General features: G+C 42.0%; 1 protein-coding gene across 1 annotated transcript in view; it reads left to right on the top strand.

Moving 5' to 3' along the window:
* PEX14 (peroxisomal biogenesis factor 14) overlaps positions 1–13,053 on the top strand; it is a 249,503-nt gene extending 236,450 nt beyond the window's left edge. The window contains exons 8-9 of the mRNA XM_077457989.1: positions 3,339–3,430; positions 8,815–13,053. Coding sequence (XP_077314115.1) covers positions 3,339–3,430; positions 8,815–9,241 — 519 coding nt within the window. The 3' untranslated portion in view covers positions 9,242–13,053. The remainder of the gene's footprint in view (positions 1–3,338; positions 3,431–8,814) is intronic.
* The last annotated feature ends 11,364 nt before the right edge of the window (positions 13,054–24,417 follow it).

Below are 24,417 nucleotides of genomic sequence, written 5' to 3'. Positions count from 1 at the left end.
TTTATTGCATCAGTTTTATTTTGCATCAGTTTTTTTTATTTTTTATTTTGCATCAGTTTTTTGTTTTTTTCTACTTCCAGGAAACCAATCAGAGGCGACAAGTGTATAAATAAGAAAATGTTTTTTGCCTAAAAATGGATATAAATGAAAAACGGATGTAAACGGACAGCATCGATTTACATCTGCTTCGTTTTTATAGGATCTGAACATTGGTTGTTCCTTTTTTTTGTGTGGATGTAAACAGATGAACATCCGTTTGTCCACAGAAAGGAATTGCTGCCCGTTTTTCATCTGTCAGTAGATTGATGAAAAACATTCATATGCAGCGCCTGTATGAAAGGGACCTTAGACATTTTTAGGGAAGTTTCCCCGTCAGCTGTGACTTGTTTGTAGGAGTGACTTTTTCATGGTGCATGTGATGCAGTGGTGTTATTACACTTTACTTCATAAATATACATCATGTGGTTTTCTCAAATTTTGTGGTTATTCAGACTAATGCTTATACTAATCCACCACAAACGAGTGAGGTGAGAGAATGTGAAGGTCACACATTTGAAAAGGTTATTCTTCTTGGACCAATTGTTGCTAGCTACAAATTTCTTTCGCTCGTTTCCTGCGCTGACTGAAAATGAGCTAATCGTTTAGTTTTCTATAAAAAAAAAGAAAAGAAAAAATGCATTTGACAACTTTGATCTCTAAAAAAAAGAATAAAAAATACCCTGTTTTGTCTCCGTTTTTGAAACAATGCTAATTAGGTGATCTTCTAAACCAGAAACCCAGAATGGGTGATGTCTATGCCCGCCCACACCACTGAATGACGAACCATGCACAGGGCGGAGAGTACCTGCTTGTCTATGAGAGAACATCTTACAACATAGGCTGGTCATAGATGGATCTTTTTTTTTTATTATTTGATCAGCCAGCCGGCAATGGATTCCCCCATCCACACAAGCGAGGTAGATGGAGGAATCCTCCCTGCTGTCTCATTGTGTTCTCATATTGTACTGATTTCCTCCACTGTCGGAATACATTGAACCAGCGCTACAGCCGATTAGCTGCAGGCACTGATTGAATGAAAGTTTTCCAACATTCCCTTTCAAGGTCAGTCAACCCGGGAACGGCCATATACTGATCAAAATTGTGCTGGTCCCTGCTGAAGCAGCTGGATTTCAGTCCATCTCTGGCCAGCTTTAGACCCACTCAATCATGATGATGAGGAGGATCGGCCAAACGGAAATGCTGATTTCTTTGCTTTATAATTCTGTCATGTGTTATGGCTGTTAGAATCCTACAATCATGGGGCCCCATAAACAGCAATTGTCCCTTAGAAAAAGTTGTTGTTTTTCTGGAATTGCGCTGAGGTTTTGTCAAGTAATCATTTTAGATGTAAGCAGTGTTTAGTAAATTTCCTTAAAGTGGTTGTAAACCTCAGACATGAAACATGAACAGAGCACATCCCTCTATAGTGTGTACTTGTCTCTATTAAAAACACTAATGCCGCATACACGCGATCAGAAATTCGGCCAGCAAAAGACCAATGAGAGCTTTTGGTCGGAAAATGCGATCGTGTGTATGCTCCATCGGACTTTTGCTGGCCGAATTTCAGCCAGCAAAAGAATGAGATCAGGTTCTCAATTTTTCGGTCAGTGAAAGTTCCTATCCGAAAATGCGTTCCTGTGTATGCAATTCCGATGCGCAAAAACTCACGCATGCTCAGATTCAGCTACGAGACGGAAGCTGTTGGCTATTGAAATTCCTTTTTCTAGTCCTGTCGTACATCACCGCATTTTTGAAGGTCGGAATTTGGTGTGACCGTGTGTATGCAAGACAGCCGTTGGAAATTCCGTCGGGAAAACCATCAGAGCTTTTTCCGACCAAAATTCCGATCGTGTGTACATGGCATAAGTGTCATTTTTGTCTGCTGCCTCCTTCCTCTGCTGTTCGCATGAATCGCTTCTGACAAGTTTTCCTGACACCAAGAGAAAACTGGTGACAGAGGAGGGGCCTCCAGCTGATTGACAACCTCAGCTATGTTGCTGTGTTGATGTGGGTTTGTCCCTTCCCTCCAATCAGCTGTCAGTGCTCTCCTCACTGAGCTCTGAAAAGTGTAACTTCAGCGCTCCATCCCCTTTTTTTCGGGACCCTCAGATAAGCTTTATAATTCAGCACTTTAAACAGATGTTGATAAGAAAGGGCTGCAAATAGACAAATACAACTTATGTAGGAGGATTGGTTTCACCTCTGTGTATCGTCTGAGGCCAGTAACCTCACTGGGTACAAAAATGTAATACACTGCACCTTGCCAGTCCTTAAAGGAGAGGTCCAGTCTGAGCTCGTTTGGCTGGGCTTCTCCTATGGGTCACAGAAGTGCAATTTGTTTTGCACTCCTGTGACCCATTTTCAGCAGAGAGCAGTCGGAAGTCAGGAATCAGTCCAGGCACGTGTCATCCCGGCAATAAAGTCTGGATCCGCCATGTGCCTGGACTGATGCCCGCTGAGACAGCCGCTCCCTGCCCCTCCACAGCTCAGTAAGCCAGGAGGGGGGGTGGCTTTGTGGAGAGCTGCTGATTGACAGTCAGCAGCTCTCTGCTCGGGGAGCTGTGAGAACCGAGCCATCGGCGATGTTCGATCGTTCGGTTCTCAGTGCAGAGGCGGCGGGGACAGATGCAACATCGGTCAGCTGCATCCACCTAGGTAAGTATTAATCTGGGGGGGGGGGGGGGGGGGTGAAACGTACTTCTCTTTTAAATGTGGTGACTGCATTCGTTTTTTTTTTCCCCCCTCTATTTTTATCTGGCCAGTAACACATTTCTTTGTCTTGGTTTGTCTCCACTCCACTAGAGGATTAACAGATACACCAGAGGCCAGCAGCCCAGTCAGTCTGTGGAAAGGGTAGTGTTAGATATACTAGCAGATTTAGATGAACTTGACAAACCCATTAAAGCTTAACTCCAGCTAACATCTTTCAAGCGGTTACAGCAACCGTTTTTTTTCCTTTTGGTATATAAATGATTAAAAGCTGATCATTGTAAGCATCCCTGCCTGTGGTAAAGGGTATGTTTCAACCCTCTAATGGACACTTTTGCTGGGCAGGCTGGTAAAGAAAAAGGCTGGTAAAAGTAAGACTTACTGGCCAGATCACTAGGTGAAAATAAAAGAAAGCCTAAAAAAGAAAACAAATGCAACCATGACATCTAAGGATTGGTAGGCTGCAATATATTTTTATTTTTGGTTGGGGTGGAAGGGGGAGAGGGGAGTTTAATAACACTTTTTACATTTTTTATAATGTTACATTTTGTATTACATTTTATAATGACATTTTTCTTTGTGCTTTGTAGGCCTTTAGTTCATCTAACACTATTCTGGAATCTCAGAACATCCAGGAATTAAAGTCTGAAATTTACTCTCTGAAAGGGCTGCTGCTGAACAGGTACTGGAGTTTGTGATGGGAGAGGCAGGCAGGGTGCTAAACTTGTGCACATCTTATGGAAACACTTTAGTTGGATAGGTGAAATTAAAGTACACCTGGCATCAAACATATTTAAGCCTGGTACACAATCACAATTTTATTTATTTCTGCCTAGAATAAAGATCACAATTCTCACGGTATAACATCTTTCACATTATATAAAAAAATTAGGCTAACTTTAACCACTTGCCGACCAGCGCACGACGATGTACGTCGACAGAATGGCACGGGCAGGCAAATGGGCGTACATGTACGTCCCTTTAAATTTGCCGCCCTGCCACGTGATTGGAGCAGAGATCAGTGTTCACTAAATGAAAGCCCAATCCCCCCACAGTTAGTAACACACCCCTAGGAACACTTAACCCCTACACTGCCACCCACTGGTTAACCCCTTCACTGCCAGTGTCATTTACACAGGAATCACTGCATTTATATAGCAGTGATTACTGTATAAATGACAATGGTCCCAAAAATGTGTCAAAAATGTCCGATGGGTCCCCCACAATGTCGCAGTCACAATAAAAATCGCTGATCGCCGCCATTACTAGTAAAAAAAAATAATAAAAAATTATTAATAAAAATGCTATAAAACTATCCCTATTTTGTAAACGCTATAACTTTTGCGCAAACCAATCAATAATCGCTTATTGCGATTTTTTTTTACCAAGAATATGTAGAAGAATACGTATCGGCCTAAACTGAGGGAAAAAAATGTTTTTTTTATATATTTTTGGGGGATATTTATTATAACAAAAAGTAAAAAACAATGCGTTTTTTTCAAAATTGTCGCTCTATTTTTGTTTATAGTGCAAAAAATAAAAACCGCAGGGGTGATCAAATACCACCAAAAGAAAGCTCTATTTGTGGGAAAAAAAGGACGCAAATTTTGTTTGGGAGCCACGTCGCACGTCCGGGCAATTGTCAGTTAAAGCGATGCAGTGCCGAATCGCAAAAAGTGGTCTGGTCTTTGACAAGCAAATTGGTCCGGTCTGAAAGTGGTTAACATTTAGTTGTTTTTTTTTGTTTTGTTTTTTATTCATTAAAGTGTATTTAAAAAAAAAAAAAATAGTTTGAAAGACCGCTTGCCAAATACGTTATGAGGGGGTTTTTAGGGGGTTGAACAAACAATACTGACAGCTCTAGTTGGAGCCGCTGTGCTAACGACTCAACATTAGTACAGCGATCTCCCCCGCAGTGCTGTTGTGTTCTGACAGGGGGACAGCCCCCTCCCCGCCAAAACACTCTGGTCCTCTGAGAACGCTGATTGGGAGCTGATCAGCCGCTGGTTCTATCAGACTATCTGGCATGCCCACGGGCTGAATGTCTTACTTTTTTTTTTTTTTTTGTGGCAGATGTTTCCCAAGTGTAGGGAGCTTTAGATTCATGTTAAATGTAGGATGCTATCACATACCTGGTGATGGCTGGAATGTTGTGGAGGCCTCTCACTTGCACCTCCTGCACAACACTTCTGAAGGTGTAGATCAGGGATCCTCAAACTACGGCCCTCCAGCTGTTGCAAAACTACACATCCCATGAGGCATTGTAAAACTCTGACATTCACAGACATGACTAGGCATGATGGGAATTGTAGTTCCTGAACAACTGGAAGGCCATAGTTTGAAGACCCATGGTGTAGACCGAGAGTGTGAGGGCACGGAGTGGCATGAGTGCCAGAGTAGCTGGCTGGCGAAATCTGCTCTTTAGGTGGATGAAGCTGGGGGTTGCATTCCTTCAGAACAGGATACTGAAAGAGCTTTTTTTACCAATGCAGGAGAGGTAGCAGAACAAGTAATGTGTTAAGGTAGCATAGAAAGGTATTTATCCCCATACACACTATCAGATTTTCTGCTGATTTTTGTCTTCAGGTTTACCAAAACCATGTAGTACAAGGGCCTGCCTGATTGCATACAAATTGAAACGCCTAAGGTTTGACCTCATATTATATGCTTTTGGTAAATCTGAAGGAAAAAATCAGCAGAAAATCTGATGGTGTGTATGGGGCTTTACCTCTCCCAGAGATCACAATAATTCCCCTGACATTGCATTCATCAACAGCCCCATCTTTGGTCAGACATCATCCAGAGTCACCATCTACTTCCTGGACTGAAATGCCAGCTCAAAGATGACACAATCACAAAAATAGTCCTGGTGTTCACAAATGTCTGACATGGATCATGCTCTGCTGCAAACGCTAACCTTGTAATTTGTTACAACATTGCAGTCTGATCACTGGGTAGGGGAGACAGAGGAAATGCTTCCCTCAGTCTGCAGCAGAGTGATGACATTATTTTGGCCTTGGCAAAATCACTGGGTTGAGTCAGGGCTTTTGAAAAGTAAGTGAAATGAAAGTTCCTGCTTATATCATATTCTTTTAGATGTAGTAAGTGGTTAATACTGATAATGTGCAGTGTATAGTGTATATGTTAACCAAATGAGTCAGAATTTCCCAAATCTTTGTCAATGCAATCCCCCCTATCTGGATGTTTCTACAGATAGGAGATCTTGTACATACACCTGGCCAATTGGCCTCCTTTCTATTCAATAATAATAGTAGTAATAAATATATATATATTTTTTTTATTTTTTTTTTGCAAGCCACTAAGAAATGCAAACACCTGATTAGTCGTTAAGAGCAAAGCCTCCTTTTTTTCATAACCTCTACATAACTGTATAGATTGTTGTCTACCCATCTGCTGGAGAGTCAGGTGACCCCCATGTCATACCTGTATTGGAGGGCCTTAGCCAGTACATTTCAGGTCAACAGAATGTCCTACATATCCAGACACCGATGACTAAATGTCCAGAGTCAGCTAGTGCTGTCCTGGGAGAACGTTTAATTATTTTTACACGTTTTAATTTCACCATCCTATTTGACATCATGGTCCGATCTCAGCTATAATTCACTGAAATGCTATAATTGATATCGCATTATCAGCCAAATTAATTTTCTTTATGACCATCGCTGGCACTATAACGTCAGAACCAGATTCAGCAAACTCCAAGCTTCTAAAGGACATCGGGTACTCCCATTAGTCTTAGCTTGCAGGAAGCAATGGATTATTTAGAGATGATAAAAATACATGCTGGGACTTATAGTAGAACAGTATATTGTATGAAGTAAGTTCCTCCGATTACAACGAGACTGAATTATAAAGGCTAATTGAAGAGTGCCTGCTACCAATAACAAGTCACACCCTTGCTTTCACTTTCTAAACTACCCCAAAAAAGAACCCATCATCCACTACTACCTACTGTAAGGCTGGCCATAGACTGAAACGCGGCCAGTTCAGCAGGAGCCGGCCGAGATTCAAGCCGTGTATGGGCAGGCTGAATGTACCAAGTTGATCGATCAATCAATGCGGGTACAACCAGCCTGATGTATTTTACTTGCGACTATCACTAATGGCTGGTATAGCCGCTACTAATAATCACTGTCTTCTCCTGAAGTCATCCACTCCACCGAAGCTGTTTTTCTGGGAGAAACCAAGGCAGGCCATACACAGTGCAAGTTTCTTTCTCCTGGCGCTGACGGCAAAGCGCCGCAGCGGCGCTTTGCCGTCTGTATAGCCGCGCTGTCCCATTGATTTCAATGGGTAGGTGCGGTGAATACACCATTCCTTCACCGCTTCAAAGATGCGGCTAGCAGGACTTTTTTTTACCGTCCTGCTAGCGCACCGCTCCAGTGTGAAAGCCCTCCGGCTTTCACACTGGAGTGAAAGGGGCTGATTTTTTCAGGCACTATTTTTAGCGCTATAGTGCCTGAAAACCACCCCAATGTGAAAGGGGCCCTTTCACACTGAGGCAAAAAAAGGCCCCTTTCACTCTAGTGTGAAAGCCAGAGGGCTTTCACACTGGAGCGGTGCGCTAGCAAGACTAGCAGCATCTTTGGAGCGCTGTATTCACTGCTCCTAAACGTCTCCTACCCGTTGAAATCAACTGCTGCAGTGGCGCTATGCGGCCGGTTTTTACCCTTTTAACCCCCACTAGTGGCCGAATACTGCTGCTAAAAATATCGCCACTTTACCGCCGATGCCCACACCGCCCCAGTGTGAAAGGGGCCTAAGACGAGTGTAAATCAAGTAAAAAGTGAAATTATGTGCAGCGCTCAAATCATTGAAATACATATGTATACAAACTAATGTACACTGTGCAATGACCACAAAAAATAATAATGAAAACGAGGTGTAAAATTCACACCCAAACTAAAGTTTATGTGCCACCATACAAAAGTTGTTTTAAAACATAAACATAATGTCTTTAAATAAATGGTGAAAACAAATGGTGTAAATAGCAGTGCGATTCTACATGACATCAATGTTGAGGTGAGGATACAGACAATAGAACCACCACCAGTGAGGAGGCTTACGAAGTGAGAGGACTCAAATGGGCATATGCTCAGTGAGTCAACAAGGCTTATGGTGCAACCACCAAAATATGGGACCTCCACGTCTGAGTTCCAGATCAAGATGTAAGGCAATCCAATTGGTCAAGAGATATCGCCAAGAGAAGCAGCCAACTTGTCAGACCAAATCCTCTCAAGTGTTCAAAATAGCCTGAACAAAAAAGAAAATACTCCATGTAGCTTGAATCCGTATAAACATAAAATGTATTAAAATAAAATTTTAAACACTCCCATTTAGAAAGTGAATCAAGCACTTAAAATTGAAGTTTGTGGGTAAAGCAATGACATCAGCAGGGCTTGTCCCAGCACGTTTCGTCTGAAGAGACATCGTCCCCAAAGTGAATCTGCTTTGTAATTAAGATGGTCACTTACAAAATTAAAGCAAATCTTCGCTGCATATGACCACCACAAACCAAAAACACTATTTAATTTGAATTTATTAAATTTTTAATATTCAACGCAAACTCCCCCATCTATCCATGTCTCCCTGCTTTATTTTGTTGAGATATCACTTTGAACCCACCCCCCCACACAGCATTTCTGGCCGTTAAAAAAGTTTAAAACAAGTGAATATGATATACTTTACTATCTATTTATTAATGCTAGCAGCATGAGGATTACAAATAATCAATGTTGATTGGGAGAGTGAAGTTCCACTTTAATATTACAAGATTTAACACCTTTTATGTATGTGCCTTGATATCACACACTGTCTGCCAGCGAGAAAAACGCATCAGATAACAGAGCGGTAATGTTTTTTTACATTCCTTTTAACTATGGGGCACCATTATTTGACACAGACGTGCCTTCTTAATAAATGGAGGGAAAACAGCACGGTCAGGCAAACTACAGACTTCAGGTGATCTTGTTCTGAGCCATTTGTACATATCGGGCATAATCCAAATAGCTTGTTTTTGACTTCTTTTTCTCTTCCTGTTACTAGGAGGCAATTCCCGCCATCTCCATCTACACCTAAGATTCCAAATTGGCAAATGCCCATGAAACCTCCCACTTTACCCAACCAGACAACGCTTAACCACAACAGCAGCAGTGACATTTCCCCTGTTAGCAATGAGTCTGGCTCCTCTTCTCCCATCAAGGAGAACCACAGCCCCGAGGGAGCAAAGGTCAACTCCCATCACCTGTCCACCACTAGAGAGGGGGATCCTGAAATTGACGTGCAGAGCCAAGTGCGCATGGAAGTCCAAGGAGAGGAGGAGGACGAAGAAGATGAAGAGGATGTTGGACAAGCTGATGAAGAGGATTGCATGGGAGTCCAAACCGAAGACCGCCGGGGTGGGGATGGACAGATCAATGAGCCGGTGGATAAGTTGCGTAGGCCAGAAGGAGCCAGCAATGAGATGGAATGATTGCATCTCTGTCTGCTACCTCCATCTCACTGATGTGTTCTGGGGTGCATACCGCCAAGGAACTGTGTGATCTATTGTGGTACAACTCTATATGCAGTTATACAAAAGCCGATGTCTTATCACAGGCACGATTTTCTAGTGCTCTGCTGTGTCGCTGTCCATTCAGCTATCTTCTCATTTTGTCTGCACAGTGATCCCTCCATCTATGTAAAATGGCAGATCAATTCACTTTTACCTTCCTCAATAGATCCCCATAGTTCTCGTTTAGCGGTCTACCCACATGTAAGGAAAACATGATAATGGGAGCCAGAATGCATTCTCCTCTTCTTCTTTTTTTTTTTTTTTAATAGAATCCCCTCCTTTCCCCCCCAGAAGTAAAGATGAAATAAAGAGAATGCTCACCGATCATCCAATTTTAAATCACCTCTTAACTCTTGTAGTGTGTTTGGCGCACAACCTGTAATCCCCGTTTGTCACACTTGTGAGCATTGTGTGCATGACACCGACTTTTCTGAGTGTTGCACATTACAATTGAATGAGCAATTGCAGGCTTACAAACTAGCATCCGATAATCTACAATATTGAACTTTTTTTTTTCCTGGATTATGACGGCAGTTTCGTTGTTTCTTAAAGTTAATTAAGAATGAAGTTAAATAAAATTAAGCCAATTGGTTTTCAGTATTTCCATTTGGAGATTTTATAGTTTAAAATTAATTATTTTGAATTTATTTTGACGGGCTCACCCCTTACCTGCTTTAGCCAATTCTGTGTAGGGTAATTTATGGAAAAATAGCTATGGCACCATAAGATGTGTCTGATTTGTATGCAGCACTCAGGGTAGGTTGGATCAATACATCTACGTTTTTAGATCATCTTTAACAATAAGTATTTGCCCTGCTGGTGGTCTCAGTTTCTGCTTATCTTGATCACAATTTTTTCTTTTGTAAGTACAGTGGAACCTTGGTTTATGAATAAAGCGTTTAAAACAAGCGTTTTAAAAGACAACAATTTACATATATATATATATTTTTTTTTAATTCTAACTCGGTTTGCGAGTGTTGTTTTGCAAAATGAGCAGAATTCACGCTAATGGGGTGTGCAGTACCGGAATGGTTCGGAAATACTCGGAATCACTCATAAATACTCGGAGATACTCAGTTAGTTCCTAAGCATTTCTAAGGCTTTCAGAGTTCAGCTGAGCTGTCCCCGAGTATTTACGAGGCTCTCCGGTGCCCCTCCCCCACCACCTCTGGCCATATGCGGTATTGCATGTAATAGAACTCAAAGCCGAACTAAGTTGTTTAGTTTCCATTGACTTCCATATAGAAACTCGCTTTGATATGCGAGTGCTTTGGGTTACAAGCATTCTCCTGGAGCATATTATGCCCGTAATCCAAGGTTCCACTGTAGTTATAAAGACAGGAGTTTTTTTTTATCTTCATGCTTCGGAGCCCCATCTCTATCCAGCGATGTGCACGAGTGCCTCAGCCGTCCGGCTCTCTTCCTCCTGATTGGCAGAGATACAGCAGTGGTGCCATTGGCTCTTGCTGCTGTCAATCAAAGTCAGCCAATTAGAGGGAAGAGAGGGGGGGGTTCAGTGTCTGAATGGATACACGGAGCTGCAGCTCAGCTCGGGTGCCCCCATAGCAAGCGGCTTGCTGTGGGGGCACTCGACAGGAGGGAGGGGCCAGGAACGCAGACAAGGGATCCAAGAAGAGGAGGATCTGGGCTGCTCTGTGCAAAATTATTTTACAGAGGAGATGAGTATAACATGTTGTTTTATTTTTTTTAGCCCCCCCCCCCCCCACCTTTCACTCTCTTTTTACAGTATGGTGCTTTTGTTTTTGTTTTTTAATTTTCCTACATTATAATAGAGCTACTTGGTAAAAACACATCATTGTTTTAGGTAGTATTTTTATATACAAGTGTCATAAATGCAATTCTCTTTAAGTGTATGCATAGCCAAAGGACCCTCTTACAGGGGCGGACCAATTGGGTCTGCCTTTCAGTTTTTCAGGTGGACCTAATTTAACTCTCCAGTATGGAGTGGCTGGTGTCAACAGACACGTGTCCATTAACACCCACCGACATCCGATCCTGTCTGCTACATACAGATGGATGGGGATCCATTTCCCATCCATTTGGCAGATCGGACTGTGTGAAAAGACAAGCAGTCCATTGACATTCAACGGCCCGTAGAGGAAATCTGGCTCCGTCCACTCTGCATGAGTGGATCGGACACGGACTAGCCATCTGCCTGGTCAGTGGGGATCCGTGGACAGATTCCCTGCTGAGCAGGCAGACTCCAGTGAAGCCCGCCCTGTGTGTAAGGGGCCAGATTGTTTTTCCTTTACTTTTAGGTAGATAAGGTTTATATTTCTCTCAGTGCCCCTGCTGGGTAGATTTACCCTCTCTATTAAGCTGGTCATACACTAGTAGAATTTAATTTAAAATATTTATTTATAAGAATGTCCGTTTGCTTGTTCTAATGGTTAGTGGGGTTAAATCAATGTTCGTTTTGGACTGCAGTGATGAGAAAATTCGAAGGAGTTGGAATGGATGGAATTTTTTTTTTCAAAGGAACAAATTTCTAACCATGTACGGTATGTGGCTTTTGTTTGGAAAGGCAATTAGTTCCAAAATCGAATGTTAAAAGCAAACAGAACGTTGTATTTTCTTTCAAACGACCTTCCAGTTCTTGATTTTACTGCGAATTTTCATACGTATGTTCATTAAAAATACAAGCACTGTAGCTGCTGACTTTTAATAAGGACACTTACCTGTCCAGGGAGCCCAGGATGTCGCAAACCCCCCCCCCCCCCCCCCCCCCGGCCTATTCTTCCATCCGATCGGGTGCAGGCGCCGCCATGCTAACTAAGGGAAACCGGAAGTGGAGCCTTGCGGCTTCACTGCTCGTTTCCTACTGCGCATGCACGAGTCACGCAGCACTTTGTGAATGGCCAGCTGTTTTCTGGGAAACACAAAGGTCCCAGAAGACAGCGGGGGGGGGGGCGCACAAAAGGATATGATGTCCTGCGCCGCGGACCGGGTGGATCGCAAGTACACTATGTACCTCATAAAAAGGTATGATAGAAGAAGAGAATTTTTTTTTTTTAAATATCCAAAAAGGAGGGGTGGAGAGGTGGTCTTTCGTTTAAGACCACCTCTCAGAAGTGAGTGGAACTCTGCTTCAAGGGCAACTTCCCTCGCTTTGGAGAAATGTTCTCTCCTGGAGGCACAAGAGGAGCTAAACAAATGTAAATCTCCTCAATGGGACACAGCAAAAATTAAGCTGGAAGTAGTTTTGAGCTATTTTCTACAGATTTTGGCTATACCTACACTTTAAATGGTTAATATCATAAAGCAAAATACAAAATCCATGCTGGACATAGATTACTTTTAGCAGGTGTTCTCACCTTTACACAATTATTTTTTCTTTTCTTTAAATCTTTTTTATTTTTTTCCTACAATCCTCTGCTGTAAGGAAAAAAATAGACCATTAAAAACTATCTTTGGCCGAACCTTTTAAAAACCATTTCCATATGTTTCTTCAGAACAAGTATTTGCCTGTGACATTGCTAGGTTTGCACTGTGTTGAATGCTTTGGGGATAGAGAAGGCCACATGGGAAAAAAATATAGATGGTCACAAAGAAGAGAAGTCTATATTGCCGAAGTGCAGTGCCACGCTCCCTTAACTGCATCAACCTACTGTGCTCGTCGGTGTGCTAATGTATAGATTTCAAAAAATTAAATAACAAAAATTAAACTATAAATGTACATAATTGTAATAAAAACAAATTACACTATTTAACTCTGGGATTCTGTTTTTTTTTCTTTACTGAAACCTTTTGTGCACATATTTTGTTGGTTTCAAAACCACCTCAACAGGATTGCTCCTCAGACAGCCCAGTTTGAGCTGAAGTAGAAAATCCAGTGGCTCACTCAGAACTAGTATGGAGTACAGGTAGGTGAACAGCAAAAGTTATGTTGTTCCTGATCGTACAAAGCAGATGAACCAGAATTAACAAATGGTATAGTCCAGGGGTCTCAACTTTCTAAACGGGTCCGGTTACTGTTCTTCAAACTTTAGAGGGGTGTTTCATCAGATTAGGCGACCCGTCAGAATGTGTAACGGAAGTGACGTTCCGTCGCCACCATCTTGCTACACCCCGCACTCCTCAATAGTAAGGATACACTGAGAAGGGGAAAGTCGACATCTTCTTAAACTCATGAGAGTTTTGCATTTTACACTTATTTTTAACAGTAACGTAAGTTTATATACTGAAATACAGTGCTTAGAACTCCTTCTGACTGGTTAGATGTTGAATTTTAAAAGCAGCGAACTTCTGTCAGATTAGAAAACCTATGAGATAAGTAGGGTTGCTGCTGCTTTTGAAATTCAACATCTAACCAGTCAGACAGAATTCTAAGTACTGTATTTCACTATATAAACTTACTTTACTGTTAAAAATAAGTGTAAAATGCAAAACTCAGATGAGTGTAACAAGATGTCCGCTTATCCCATTCTCAGTGTATCCTTACTATGGAGGAGTGCGGGGTGTAGAAAGATGGTGGCGACGGAACGTCACTTCCATTAAACATTATGATGGGTCGCCTAATCTGATGAAACGGGCCACACGGTGGCCAGTGGGAGTAGAAAATGTTTTGGCTTCAGAGGGAGTAGACATTGTCCCCTGATTGGTATTAGAGGGAGTAATAATGCCCCATTGTTGGTATCAATGGGAGGAATAGTGTGCCATCATTGGTGTCAGTGGGAGGAATAGTACACCATTATCTGTCAGTGACAGGAACTATGCCCCACTGTTGCGGACAGTGGGGGGAATAATGCCCCAAGGGCTGGTTAAAAGCTAGCAAAGGGCCACAATTTGGAAACCACTGGTATAGCCTATCGCTGGACAACCTTTGTTTTTAACCCCCTCTAGCCCCCCTTATATCTTTTCCCTGCCCTATTTCATCTTGGGCTCTGATTCCTGATGAATCAGCTGAAATTTGAGGTGTAGATAGCCCTGTCTGCACCATTCAGCTCTACAAAAATTGAGCGAATAATCGAAAAGAGTTGGATAGAAAATGTTCAGCCAAACAGATGCAGTCACTGTTTGGGTATTGTCAGGAGATCCCTTTGCTTACAATGGATGCAGGAACCTATTGATTTCTCTCATTCGGCCCTGCAGAGGCATTCATCTCTCTCATGTTCATTGTATCCTCCTGTTGATACAAAACCAGATATTATTCCATATTTAAGACCTCGCCTTTGTTCTTGCTTACATTTTAAAGAACTGATAGGCAGCTATGAGCCACAAAATTAAAAACAAGAGCTAAGCGGGACTTTAAATGAAGTACGGGGTCTTTTATTGAAAAAAAAAAAGGGAAAAATGTTATTATTTGTTTTTATAGTAAGACATGATTACATGTATATTGGAGAGGTGCGCAGACAAACACATTATTAACATTAGCATTTTGCTTTATACAATCTTATTGACCAATACAGAATAGGTTATAAAAGTGCACCTCCATTATAGACACATAACAATCAAATATAATAATAAGTTAAACAAATAATGCAATGTAGGCAACAACTTTGAACCTATGACTTCTTGGTTGTTGCAATAAATTAATAAGAAAAACATAATTGATGCAATTTTTCAAAAATTGATACTAATTGAAATTGGGGTACCAAAATACACGGCAATTGTTAGCTCTACACGTTTCGCGGCTTACTACCGCTCGTCAGGAGCAAGCTCGTGATTGGTCTGAAAATACAAAGTAATAGTAAATTAGTATTTGCAATGATGGAGCATGGGGAGGTTGCCACTTAATTGATAAAGTGACTTACAAAATAGCCCAAAAATTGGGCATAACTTCCAGCAATGGGAACTGCTAGAGCTGAGATAAAACCGTCTCATCCGGGGTTGAGGCAGGGTTCAGACCATCCCCCAACAATGTCAGGGGGCAGCTATCTTGATAGAGGCTTGGCTTTGCTTCCTCACAGTTTTCAGCAAAGAAAAACCATGAGCCGCACACTAGTGGCATCACTAAGTCTCCTGAGACTAGGCATCTGAGGAAGCAGTACCTCCGGTTCACACTGCAGATATACAGTGCCTTGAAAAAGTATTCTGTATTTTGTCATGTTACAACCAAAAACATAAATGTATTGGAATTGTATGTGATAGACCAACACAAAGTGGCACATAATAAAGTGGAAGGAAAATGATAAATGGTTTTCAATTTTTTTTTACAAATATGTGAAAAGTGTGGCATGTATTTGTATTCTGCCCCCCTTATTCTGATACCCCTAACTAAAATCTAGTGGAACCAATTGCCTTCAGAAGTCACCAAATTAGTAAATGGAGTCCACCTGTGTGTAATTTAATCTCTGTATAAATACTGATGTTCTGTGAAGCCCTCAGATGTTTGTTAGAGAACCTTAGTGAACAAACAGCATCATGAAGGCCAAGAAACACACCAGACAGGTCAGGGATAAAGTTGTGGAGAAGTTTAAAGCAGGCTTAGGTTATGAAAAAATATCCCAAACTTTGAACAGCTCACGGAGCGCTGTTCAATCCATCATCCGAAAATGGAAAGAGTATGGCACAACAGCAAACCTACCAAGACATGGCCGTCCACCTAAACTCACAGACTGGGCAAGGAGCGCATTAATCGGAGAAGCAGCCAAGAGGCCCATGGTAACTCTGGAGGAGTTGCAGAGATCCACATCTCAGGTGGGAGAATCTGTCCACAGGACAACTATTAGTCGTGCTCTCCACAAATCTGACCTTTATGGAAGAGTGACAAGAAGAAAGTCATTGTTGAAAGTCATAAGAAGTCCCTTTTGCAGTTTGCAAAAAGCCATGTGGGTGACACAGCAAATGTGGAAGAAGGTGCTCTGATCAGATGAGACTAAAATGTTACTTTTTGTCCTAAAAGCAAAACACTGTGTGGCGGAAACATTAACACTGCACATCACCCTGATCACACCATCCATGAAACGTGGTGGCAGCATCGTGTTGTGGGGATGCTTTTTTTCAGCAGGGAAAGGGAAACTGGTTGAAGTTGATGGGAAGGTGGATGTAGCCAAATACAGGGCAATCTTGGAAGAAAACCTGTTGGACTGAGGCGGAGGTTCACCTTCAAGCATGGCATCGACCCTAAACATACAGCCAGACCTACAATGAAATCGTTTAGATCAAAGTATATTCATGTGTTAGAATGTCCCGGTCAAAGTCCAGACCTAAATCCAATTGAGAATCTCTTGCAAGACTTAAAAATTGCTGTTCACAGACGCTCTCCATCCAATCTGACAGAGCTTGAGCTATATTGCAAAGAAGAATGGGCAGAAATGTCACTCTCTAGATGTGCAAAGCTGGTAGAGACATCCCCAAAAAGACTTGCAGCTGTAATTGCTGTGAAAGGCGATTCTACAAAGTACTGACACAGGGGGGCACCATACAAATGCCCCCCAAACTTTTCACATATTTATTTGGCAAACATTTTTTAAAACCATTTATTGTTTTCCTTCCACGTCACAATTATGTGCCACATTGTATTGGATTGTCACATGAAATCCCAATAAAATGCATTTACATTTTTGGTTGTAACATGACAAAATGTGGAACATTTCAAGGGGTGTGAATACTTTTTCAAGGCATTGTACAACTATGGGTTGTATAGGTACTGGAGTAACAGGAAGAATTCAAGACCAAAAGGTACGTTTTCAGGGTAATGCTTAGGCTCAAGGAAAACACTTTTAGATGTTCTTTATGACATGGCGAATCTTCACTTTTTGGGTCCAGGTACAATATGCAGAGCACAGTTGCCTAGTTGTTAGCACCTGTGCTTTGCTTCATTTGAGTCCTTTGATTGAGTTCCAACTAGGACACTATCTACATGGAGTTGAGCATGTTCTCCCTGGGCTTTCTGTGGGCACTCCGCTGTCCTCCCACACTTCAAAGACATGCTGGTAGGTTAAATTGCTGCTTTCCAAATTGGGCCTAGTATATGTGAGATAAGGACCTTCAATTATAAACTCCTTGAATATGTGAATATACAGTTTGTAAAGTGATGCATAAATTGTCAGTGCTATATAAATACCTGTAATAAATAAAATAGTACTTCTGTTATCACATTCTGAATGCTTTTTCTAGGTTAATGCATAATACAAGACCAGAAGATCAGTATGGGAGCCAGGTAACTAGCATTTTCAGCAGGATCTCAGCAATGGCAGACTCTTTCTCTCAGTACAGGTTTACTTTAAGTAGTATCATAAAGTTTCACATTTAAATAGCGAAATGAATATTTTTTTTTTTTCCTCTCCATAAACAGTCGAGCGGCTCTGAGAATTGTCCTTCCAGAGAGAGGAAAGCCAAGTGCAGGGAGGTATAAATCCTTCTCTTCAAGGACAAGATGCTCTGAGAAAGCCAAAAAAGCTCTAATTTAAAAATAAAAATGAATAGATAAAAACTGTTGTTATTAAAACCTGTCAGTTCTGTGTGGAATGGACTTATAAGGCAGATGGATCACAGGAATGTTTTCTGCTGTGACTCAGGACAGACTATGAGAACATCTTACTACAAATGTCCACGTCTATAAATCGCAATACAAGGCCAAACATGCTCTGTGTTAACGTTGGCAGGGAAATTATTCTGTTTAGAACTGTCCACCTTTGCCGTTTAATTCTCAAACATGAGTTATTTTATAACCGTACGGTAAGGGTGGCCATACACAGTTCGAACCGTTATTGGGCAGGCTGAATGTACTAAGTTGATCGATCAACTTGGGTACAACCAGCCTGCCCTATTCTCTTGCAATTATCGCTAGCGGCTGTTAAAGCCGCTAGCAAAGATCGCTGTCTTCTCCCGGTGAGGAGAAGACCATTGCTGATGCCCTTCTTAATACTGCCTGTGTTGATGGGAGAATCGTGCAAATTTTTTTCCTGCAAACTGTGGTTGTAGGATAGAAATTTGCACCATGTATGGCCTGCCTAAGAATTTGGAACTGCATCCCTAACTGTACTCCACCAAAATGGATGTTCATGCTATGTGTGTCCCTTCCTTATGGTGACAGTGGATCTCTAGGTCGCCCTGAGGAAGGGACCCTGTAAAGCCTGGAAACGTTGGTACTCTTTGACTGACATCTTGCTCTCTGGCAAAAATATATTTAGTATGCTTTTGACAAGTGCTGGTAACTTCTTAAATTAATTTTTTTTATAACCAAACACGAATACAAATTGTGCAGTAAGCATTAAATCTAAAAGAGACCTAACAAGGAGTGTTGGACCCTTTTGTATTGGCATAGAGGCTGATTTCTTTCCATCAGGGCCCCAGAGAGTAATGCTAGGTTGATGTGTGGTTTAGCCCACAGGAAAGGTCAACCCTGTAATGTCAGTCATAGATCAATGACTTGGCACATTGCTGTCGGTCTAACACAGGGAACATGCTTACAGAAGGGATGTCATCCACTTGCTCTGCCTAAACATAGACTACGGATGGTTTGAGATCAGGCTTAAGGCCCCTTTCACACTGCTGTAACTTGCGATTGCACGGCTGCGATTTTGCCACAATTTCAGGGAATGCCTGTGTAAACTTGAGGTCTATGGACCTCAACTCGTATCAAAGTCGGACCAAAGTAATACAGGGACTACTTTGGAGTCGGTGCAACTTGAAGTCACACAGATAAGAATCGTACTCATTGGAAATCATGGGGTACAACTTGTCCTGCGACTTTGCAGTCCTAAGTTGCAGGACAAGTTGCTCAAGTGTGAAAGGGGCCTTACTCTAAAATGCAGTGTTGTCAACAGGGAGGTCTAGATCTTCGTAGTACTTCCTGAATGGCTGCTTCTAATTAAAAATCCTTTGGCAGGTTAAATAGTTAATATACTGTATAGTATGTATTTTATTACTGCATTTTGTTGCCTGTTCTTCACCTTAAATAGATGTATTTTTAAAAGATTGAGCAACATTTGTATTGCCTCATCTTAAATGTCCATGGTGTATGTTTAAATAATGCTAGTTTAATTTTCTGAAATTTGATTTCATATTTGCTTTCCATGATCATCTGCCCTGTAAAGTGAAATGAAGAGGGGCAGCACTGTGAGCCAATCAGGCTTCAGAACGTTGTCAATAGAACACTGGAAATTTATTTAGTGGGTGGACCACTCAAGATTGACCTCATCAGACTACGGCTGCTTCCTCGTCCAGTCAGACTGGCAGAGGAAGCAGGATTTTAGCAGGTATTTCTTTTCTACAGTCATTCACCAGATGGATTAAATATTACACACAGAAGATACTTGCATTTGAAAGATTAACCCCATGTCTACTAAGACATTGTCTCTGTTATTGAAGAGGTTCAAACAAGCTCATGGCTGCACCTGTGAGCTTGTTAAAAAATAAAATAAAAAAATTCAGCCTGCTTTGGGCTTTTATGTAAAAGTGACCAAGGTGGCTGTAGAGCTGCACAATCACTTTGAAGGTACCCTGAATATGCTGACCCCCCCCACCCACCAGCTGTGGCTTTCAGGTTCTTCCACTGCTCTGGGGAACCCAGAACAGCAGTAAAGTGTCTCAGGATGTGGGAGGTTCCCTGCTATACATTGCGACTAATGAACCCAAAAGTGACTGTGCTTGATTAGCTGCAGTGGACTGATGAGTTTACCTCTGAGGAGTCGCAGTCTTAGCCCCTGTACACACGGTCGGAGATTTCGACAACCAAATCCGTCGGATTTTGTCCATCGGATCTTGTCCGAAACTGTTGCATACACACGGTCGGACTAAGTTGTCGAAAAATCCGATCGTTCAGAACGTGATGACGTAATTTCGTTACGATGGGACTACGTTCAGGCTAGTAGCCAATAGCTTTGATGTAGGAATTTGATCTGAGCATGCGTGGCACTTGGTCCAATCAAAATTCTCTACACATGATCAGAGTATGTCCGATCGAACCAGTTGGTCGGGAAATATTTCCAACATGTTGGAAAATTGGGTCCGACGGAATCAGTCCGATGCATACCACACACAGTCGGATTATCCGACAACACCGTCCGATAGGACACATTCTGACGGATTCTCCGACCGTGTGTACAAGGGCTTAAGCTGTTATGCCTAAATTAAAGGAGACTGTTTTGGATCTTATTGATGCAGTATACAGCACTCTGAAAATTAGAGGCCCATTGCTTCTTCTGGTATGGTTTCTAATCTTGGGTCATTTAAGTCAATAAAGACTTGCCCTTTGCACTCACTTTTTTCAACTTTTTCACTATGGAGATTGAAAGCACCCATCTAAGGCCGCGTACACACGCGCGGACTGTTCGCCCAACTTTGTCCGTCAAACAGTTTCGGCAAACAGTCCGCTCAAAATTAGCATGGACGGACATGGCCACACACGACGGACGAACAGTTTGCTGAAACCGTGCGCGATGACGTGAACGGCACGTACGACGGGACGAAAAATACGACGTCCTATACACTGCATTATAACTTTCGGCGTGTAAATCCTTTCTGAGCATGCGCGGAACTTAGTTTGACGAGCAAGCCTACACACGAGTGGACTGTTCGCTGAAACAAGGTTTCAGTGGACAGTTTTTCGGAAATTCCGTAAAACCTTGTTCGTCAAACTGTCCGCTGAAAGCCCACACACGAGCGGACTGTCCGCCCAAACACTGTTCAGCGGACAAAGTTGGACGAACAGTCCGCCCGTGTGTACGCGGCCTCAGTTGTTTGTTCCCCCAAAGCTTGTTAGTTATATCTGTTTTGTGAGAATTATGTTCAGAAATGGTCCGTTCCCGCTGTGGATCCAGCTGTTTTGTCATAAAAAGTTGCTTATTACACCAGTGAAGGCTGCACCTACCTTTAAGGATTAACTTCAGTGTCGCAACAAGCGTTGATCCCATTTCACCAACAGTCTGTCCATCCCCCTACAAGCCTTCCATGCTTGTAGATGGCAATGTATCCCAAAGGTTAAATATTTCTTGGTGTCCCTCAATTGACTCCAAGAAAAAAAAAATTGGAGGTTAAGTTCAAAAATCCTATTTAATGAATGCTGCAGATTTAAGAAAGTTGAAAATGTTCACAAGCAATGCCAGATCACTAGGATCTATAGTCCCAAGGACCAATTCTCCATGTTGCTTTTCTGTTGGCTTTAATGACATGGCTGTTGAAGCTCAGGTTCTAAGGGATGGGAGCAACTCTGAATCTATCTCTCCTATGAAGCTTAAAGCTAGGAAATCTTTTTCTCCCAAGGACTATTTTTGAACATAGAAAAGCATACTTGGTGTGAGTTTGGAGCTTCCACCCCAGGGGCTTCTTAGTGGGTTGGATCCTCTTTTCTGCAGATGGGTTTGGACCAGCATTTGGCTGTCAGCACTAACAGGGGTCAAGTGACTGCCCATTGCCTTCTGTTTCAGAAACTATTGACCTCTCATTCTTTGGTTAAGTAATTTTTCCCATGTAGATATCCTCGTCCTTCCCCTGATGACTCTGAGGTATCTGAAATGGTTTTCTCTTCAGAAACCATTGTTTGAACCCATTAAATATATATTGTATATGTTGCATGGGCACAAGGTGATGCTGAGGCCCAGAAATTCCTTTTTGCCCATGGTAATTTCTGCCCTTCATCTCAACCAGGACATTGTTCTCTAGTCACTCTGTTGAGCTGTGGTTCATCAAAAGGAAGAATCAGTGAGAGTCTGTCTCCCAGCCAATGCTTCTGTTGGAGTCCATATTTGTCATCCCAGATGAACTCTAGAATAGTGTCCCAGATTCTCATACCATCATTGACTAGGTGGTTCAGATAGACCATCATTCAAGCCTAAGGATCGTGTTCCACCCTTTCCTGTCAAGGCACACACTAGTAGATCTGTGACCACCTCTTAGGTTTTTTGGCATCAAGCAAATTTCCCAGATTTGCAAGGCTGCCACCTGTCCTCTATGCACATATTCTCTAAGTTCAACTAGATGAATGTTTCTGCCACATCCGATGCCAACTTTGAGATTAAGGTCCTTTTTCCCAGTGTCCAGTCGTCTTGTAAATGGCAATGTATCCCGAAGGTTAAAGATTTCTTGATGTCCCTAAATTGACTCCAAGAAAAAAAATTGGAGGTTGAGTACAAAGATCCTATTTAACGAATGCTGCAGATTAAAGAAGGTTGAAAATGACCAACAAGATTAGTTGAAAATAACCATCGAAATTTAGTAACAGGGTTTACATATTGGTTAGGGTAGGACATACATAGGGTATTAAAAAGGAACAATAATATGATTTTTACTTTAAGAACACATTTAAACCTTTCAACTACATTCTATTTTTTTGCAGGTGTAGCTGCCCTGTGCACGGCAAAGCTTGTAATCTGTTCTCAAAAAGTAAAGGATGACACATGTTTTAGTGGGCAATAAGTGCTTTTCCTGTAACAGAGCTGTGTTATAAGATGTTCAAGTCTGCCGGGTCCTCTCCAAACTCTCTGACACTAAGAATCAACACTGTACTGTATTGATTTTAACCTGATGAAGAGACCAGACCAAGAGGGAAAAAAAAACTCATGTTTAAAGAGATGCCTTTCCGTAAAAATATAATATATTTCCTCCTAATAAGGTAAAATATTTGCAGAGGGACGAGCACAGAGCACAAGCTCCTGTCTTCTAAGTCTTGTTTATTCATTACAGGCTGCAGATTCCCCTATCAAAACATATTGGCTTCTGAGAGCTCCTGTCTTTTGTGTTTTCCATCCCAGCCCTTGCGTGTGGTGGGGCTTTATTACACACTAATAGGAACTAGCTGTTAATATTCTGTAACTAATTAGCAAAAAGAAAAAAAAAAATCTGCCACGTCTTTGAAGAGACTTAATTTTTTTTATTAAGCAGAAATTTGGTAGGAATTTTCTGTCAGTTTATTTACCGCACACACAAGCTCTAATTTTGCTTGCTAAAGCGAAATTAACAAAACAAGGCCTCATGTTGAAAAGTGTCTGTATAAAAAAAATAAAAGTCATTGAGGGAAATTTATCAAAACTGGAGCAGCCGTGTATGACAGCCAATCAGCATTTATTTTTCATTTTCAATGCATAACGAAACAAGCTGACGATAGAAGCTGATTGGCTGCCATGCACAGCTGCTCCAGATTCTTTCTGCTCCAGTTTTGATACACCCCCCCCCCCCCCCCCCATTGTGTTTGCCATAAAATGGAAGTGAGAGGAGGTAAGGGAAAAAAGTGGGGGGGGAATGAAAATGTGTGGGAGAAGGGTATTGAGGGTGTGTGGGGGTGGCCCCTCCTGGGGCCCAAAGTCGGTGTTTTGTTTTCTTTAATCGTACATCGCGGGACTAAGTAGTTACTACGTGGGTTATAGGCCACCTTCAGGTGCTGGACACTGGCACACCCTAAACCGGAAGTTGCCTCCCTATATAACCCCTCCCATACTGGGAGTGCCTTCATTTTTTTGTCACTGTCCATGGCAGTCATGACTACTTCCGTTGTCAAGTTCAAGAGGTAATCCTGGGGGTCAAGCCCAGGGACAAAAGAAACCTACAAACAAGATGCTAAAGCCTCCTTATGAGGGGTGCCCCCGCTCGCTCAAGGAGGGAAGACTTCTGCAGTTCTCAAGGGTCTGGCAGAAAGAATATTGAGACAGATGGGTGGCTTCTTCAATAGCTCAATCTGGGGTTTCAAGCGTTCCCGTCTCCTCGTTTTTTTTTTTCAGATCAAACGTTCCTAAAGATCCAGAGAAAAAGAGCTCTCTCTTTCTAGCATTGGGCCATCCTTTGGCAAAAAGTGGTCATGCGGGTCCCCGTGAAAGAGCTGGGGTTGAGGTTTTATTCAAACCTTTTTTTCACGGAAAACCGAATGGAGGTGTTAAACCCATTCTGGATCTCAAGAATCTAAACTGGTTCTTTTTTGCATGGAGTCAATCCAATCAGTTGTCTCCATCCTACGAGGAGGAGAACTTTTGATGTCAATCGACGTCAAGGGTGCATACCTCCATGGGCATATTTCCCCGCTCACCAGTAATATCTACTTCAAGGTAGAAAATCTTAATTTTCAGTTTGTTGCTCTGCTTTTTCAAGTTTAGCTACTGCACCTTGAGTGTTTACAGAGGTTCTGGCCCCTCCTCTAGCCAGACTAAGGGCCCAAGGTATAACTATTATAGTTTACCTAGACGATCGGCTCTTGATAG

Source organism: Lithobates pipiens, unplaced genomic scaffold (genome assembly GCF_037356315.1).
Source record: "Lithobates pipiens isolate NorthernLeopardFrog02 unplaced genomic scaffold, aLitPip1_a1.2 Scaffold_27, whole genome shotgun sequence".
In the NCBI taxonomy this organism is placed as follows: domain Eukaryota; kingdom Metazoa; phylum Chordata; class Amphibia; order Anura; family Ranidae; genus Lithobates; species Lithobates pipiens.
This window is presented reverse-complemented; position numbering and strand designations above follow the sequence as displayed.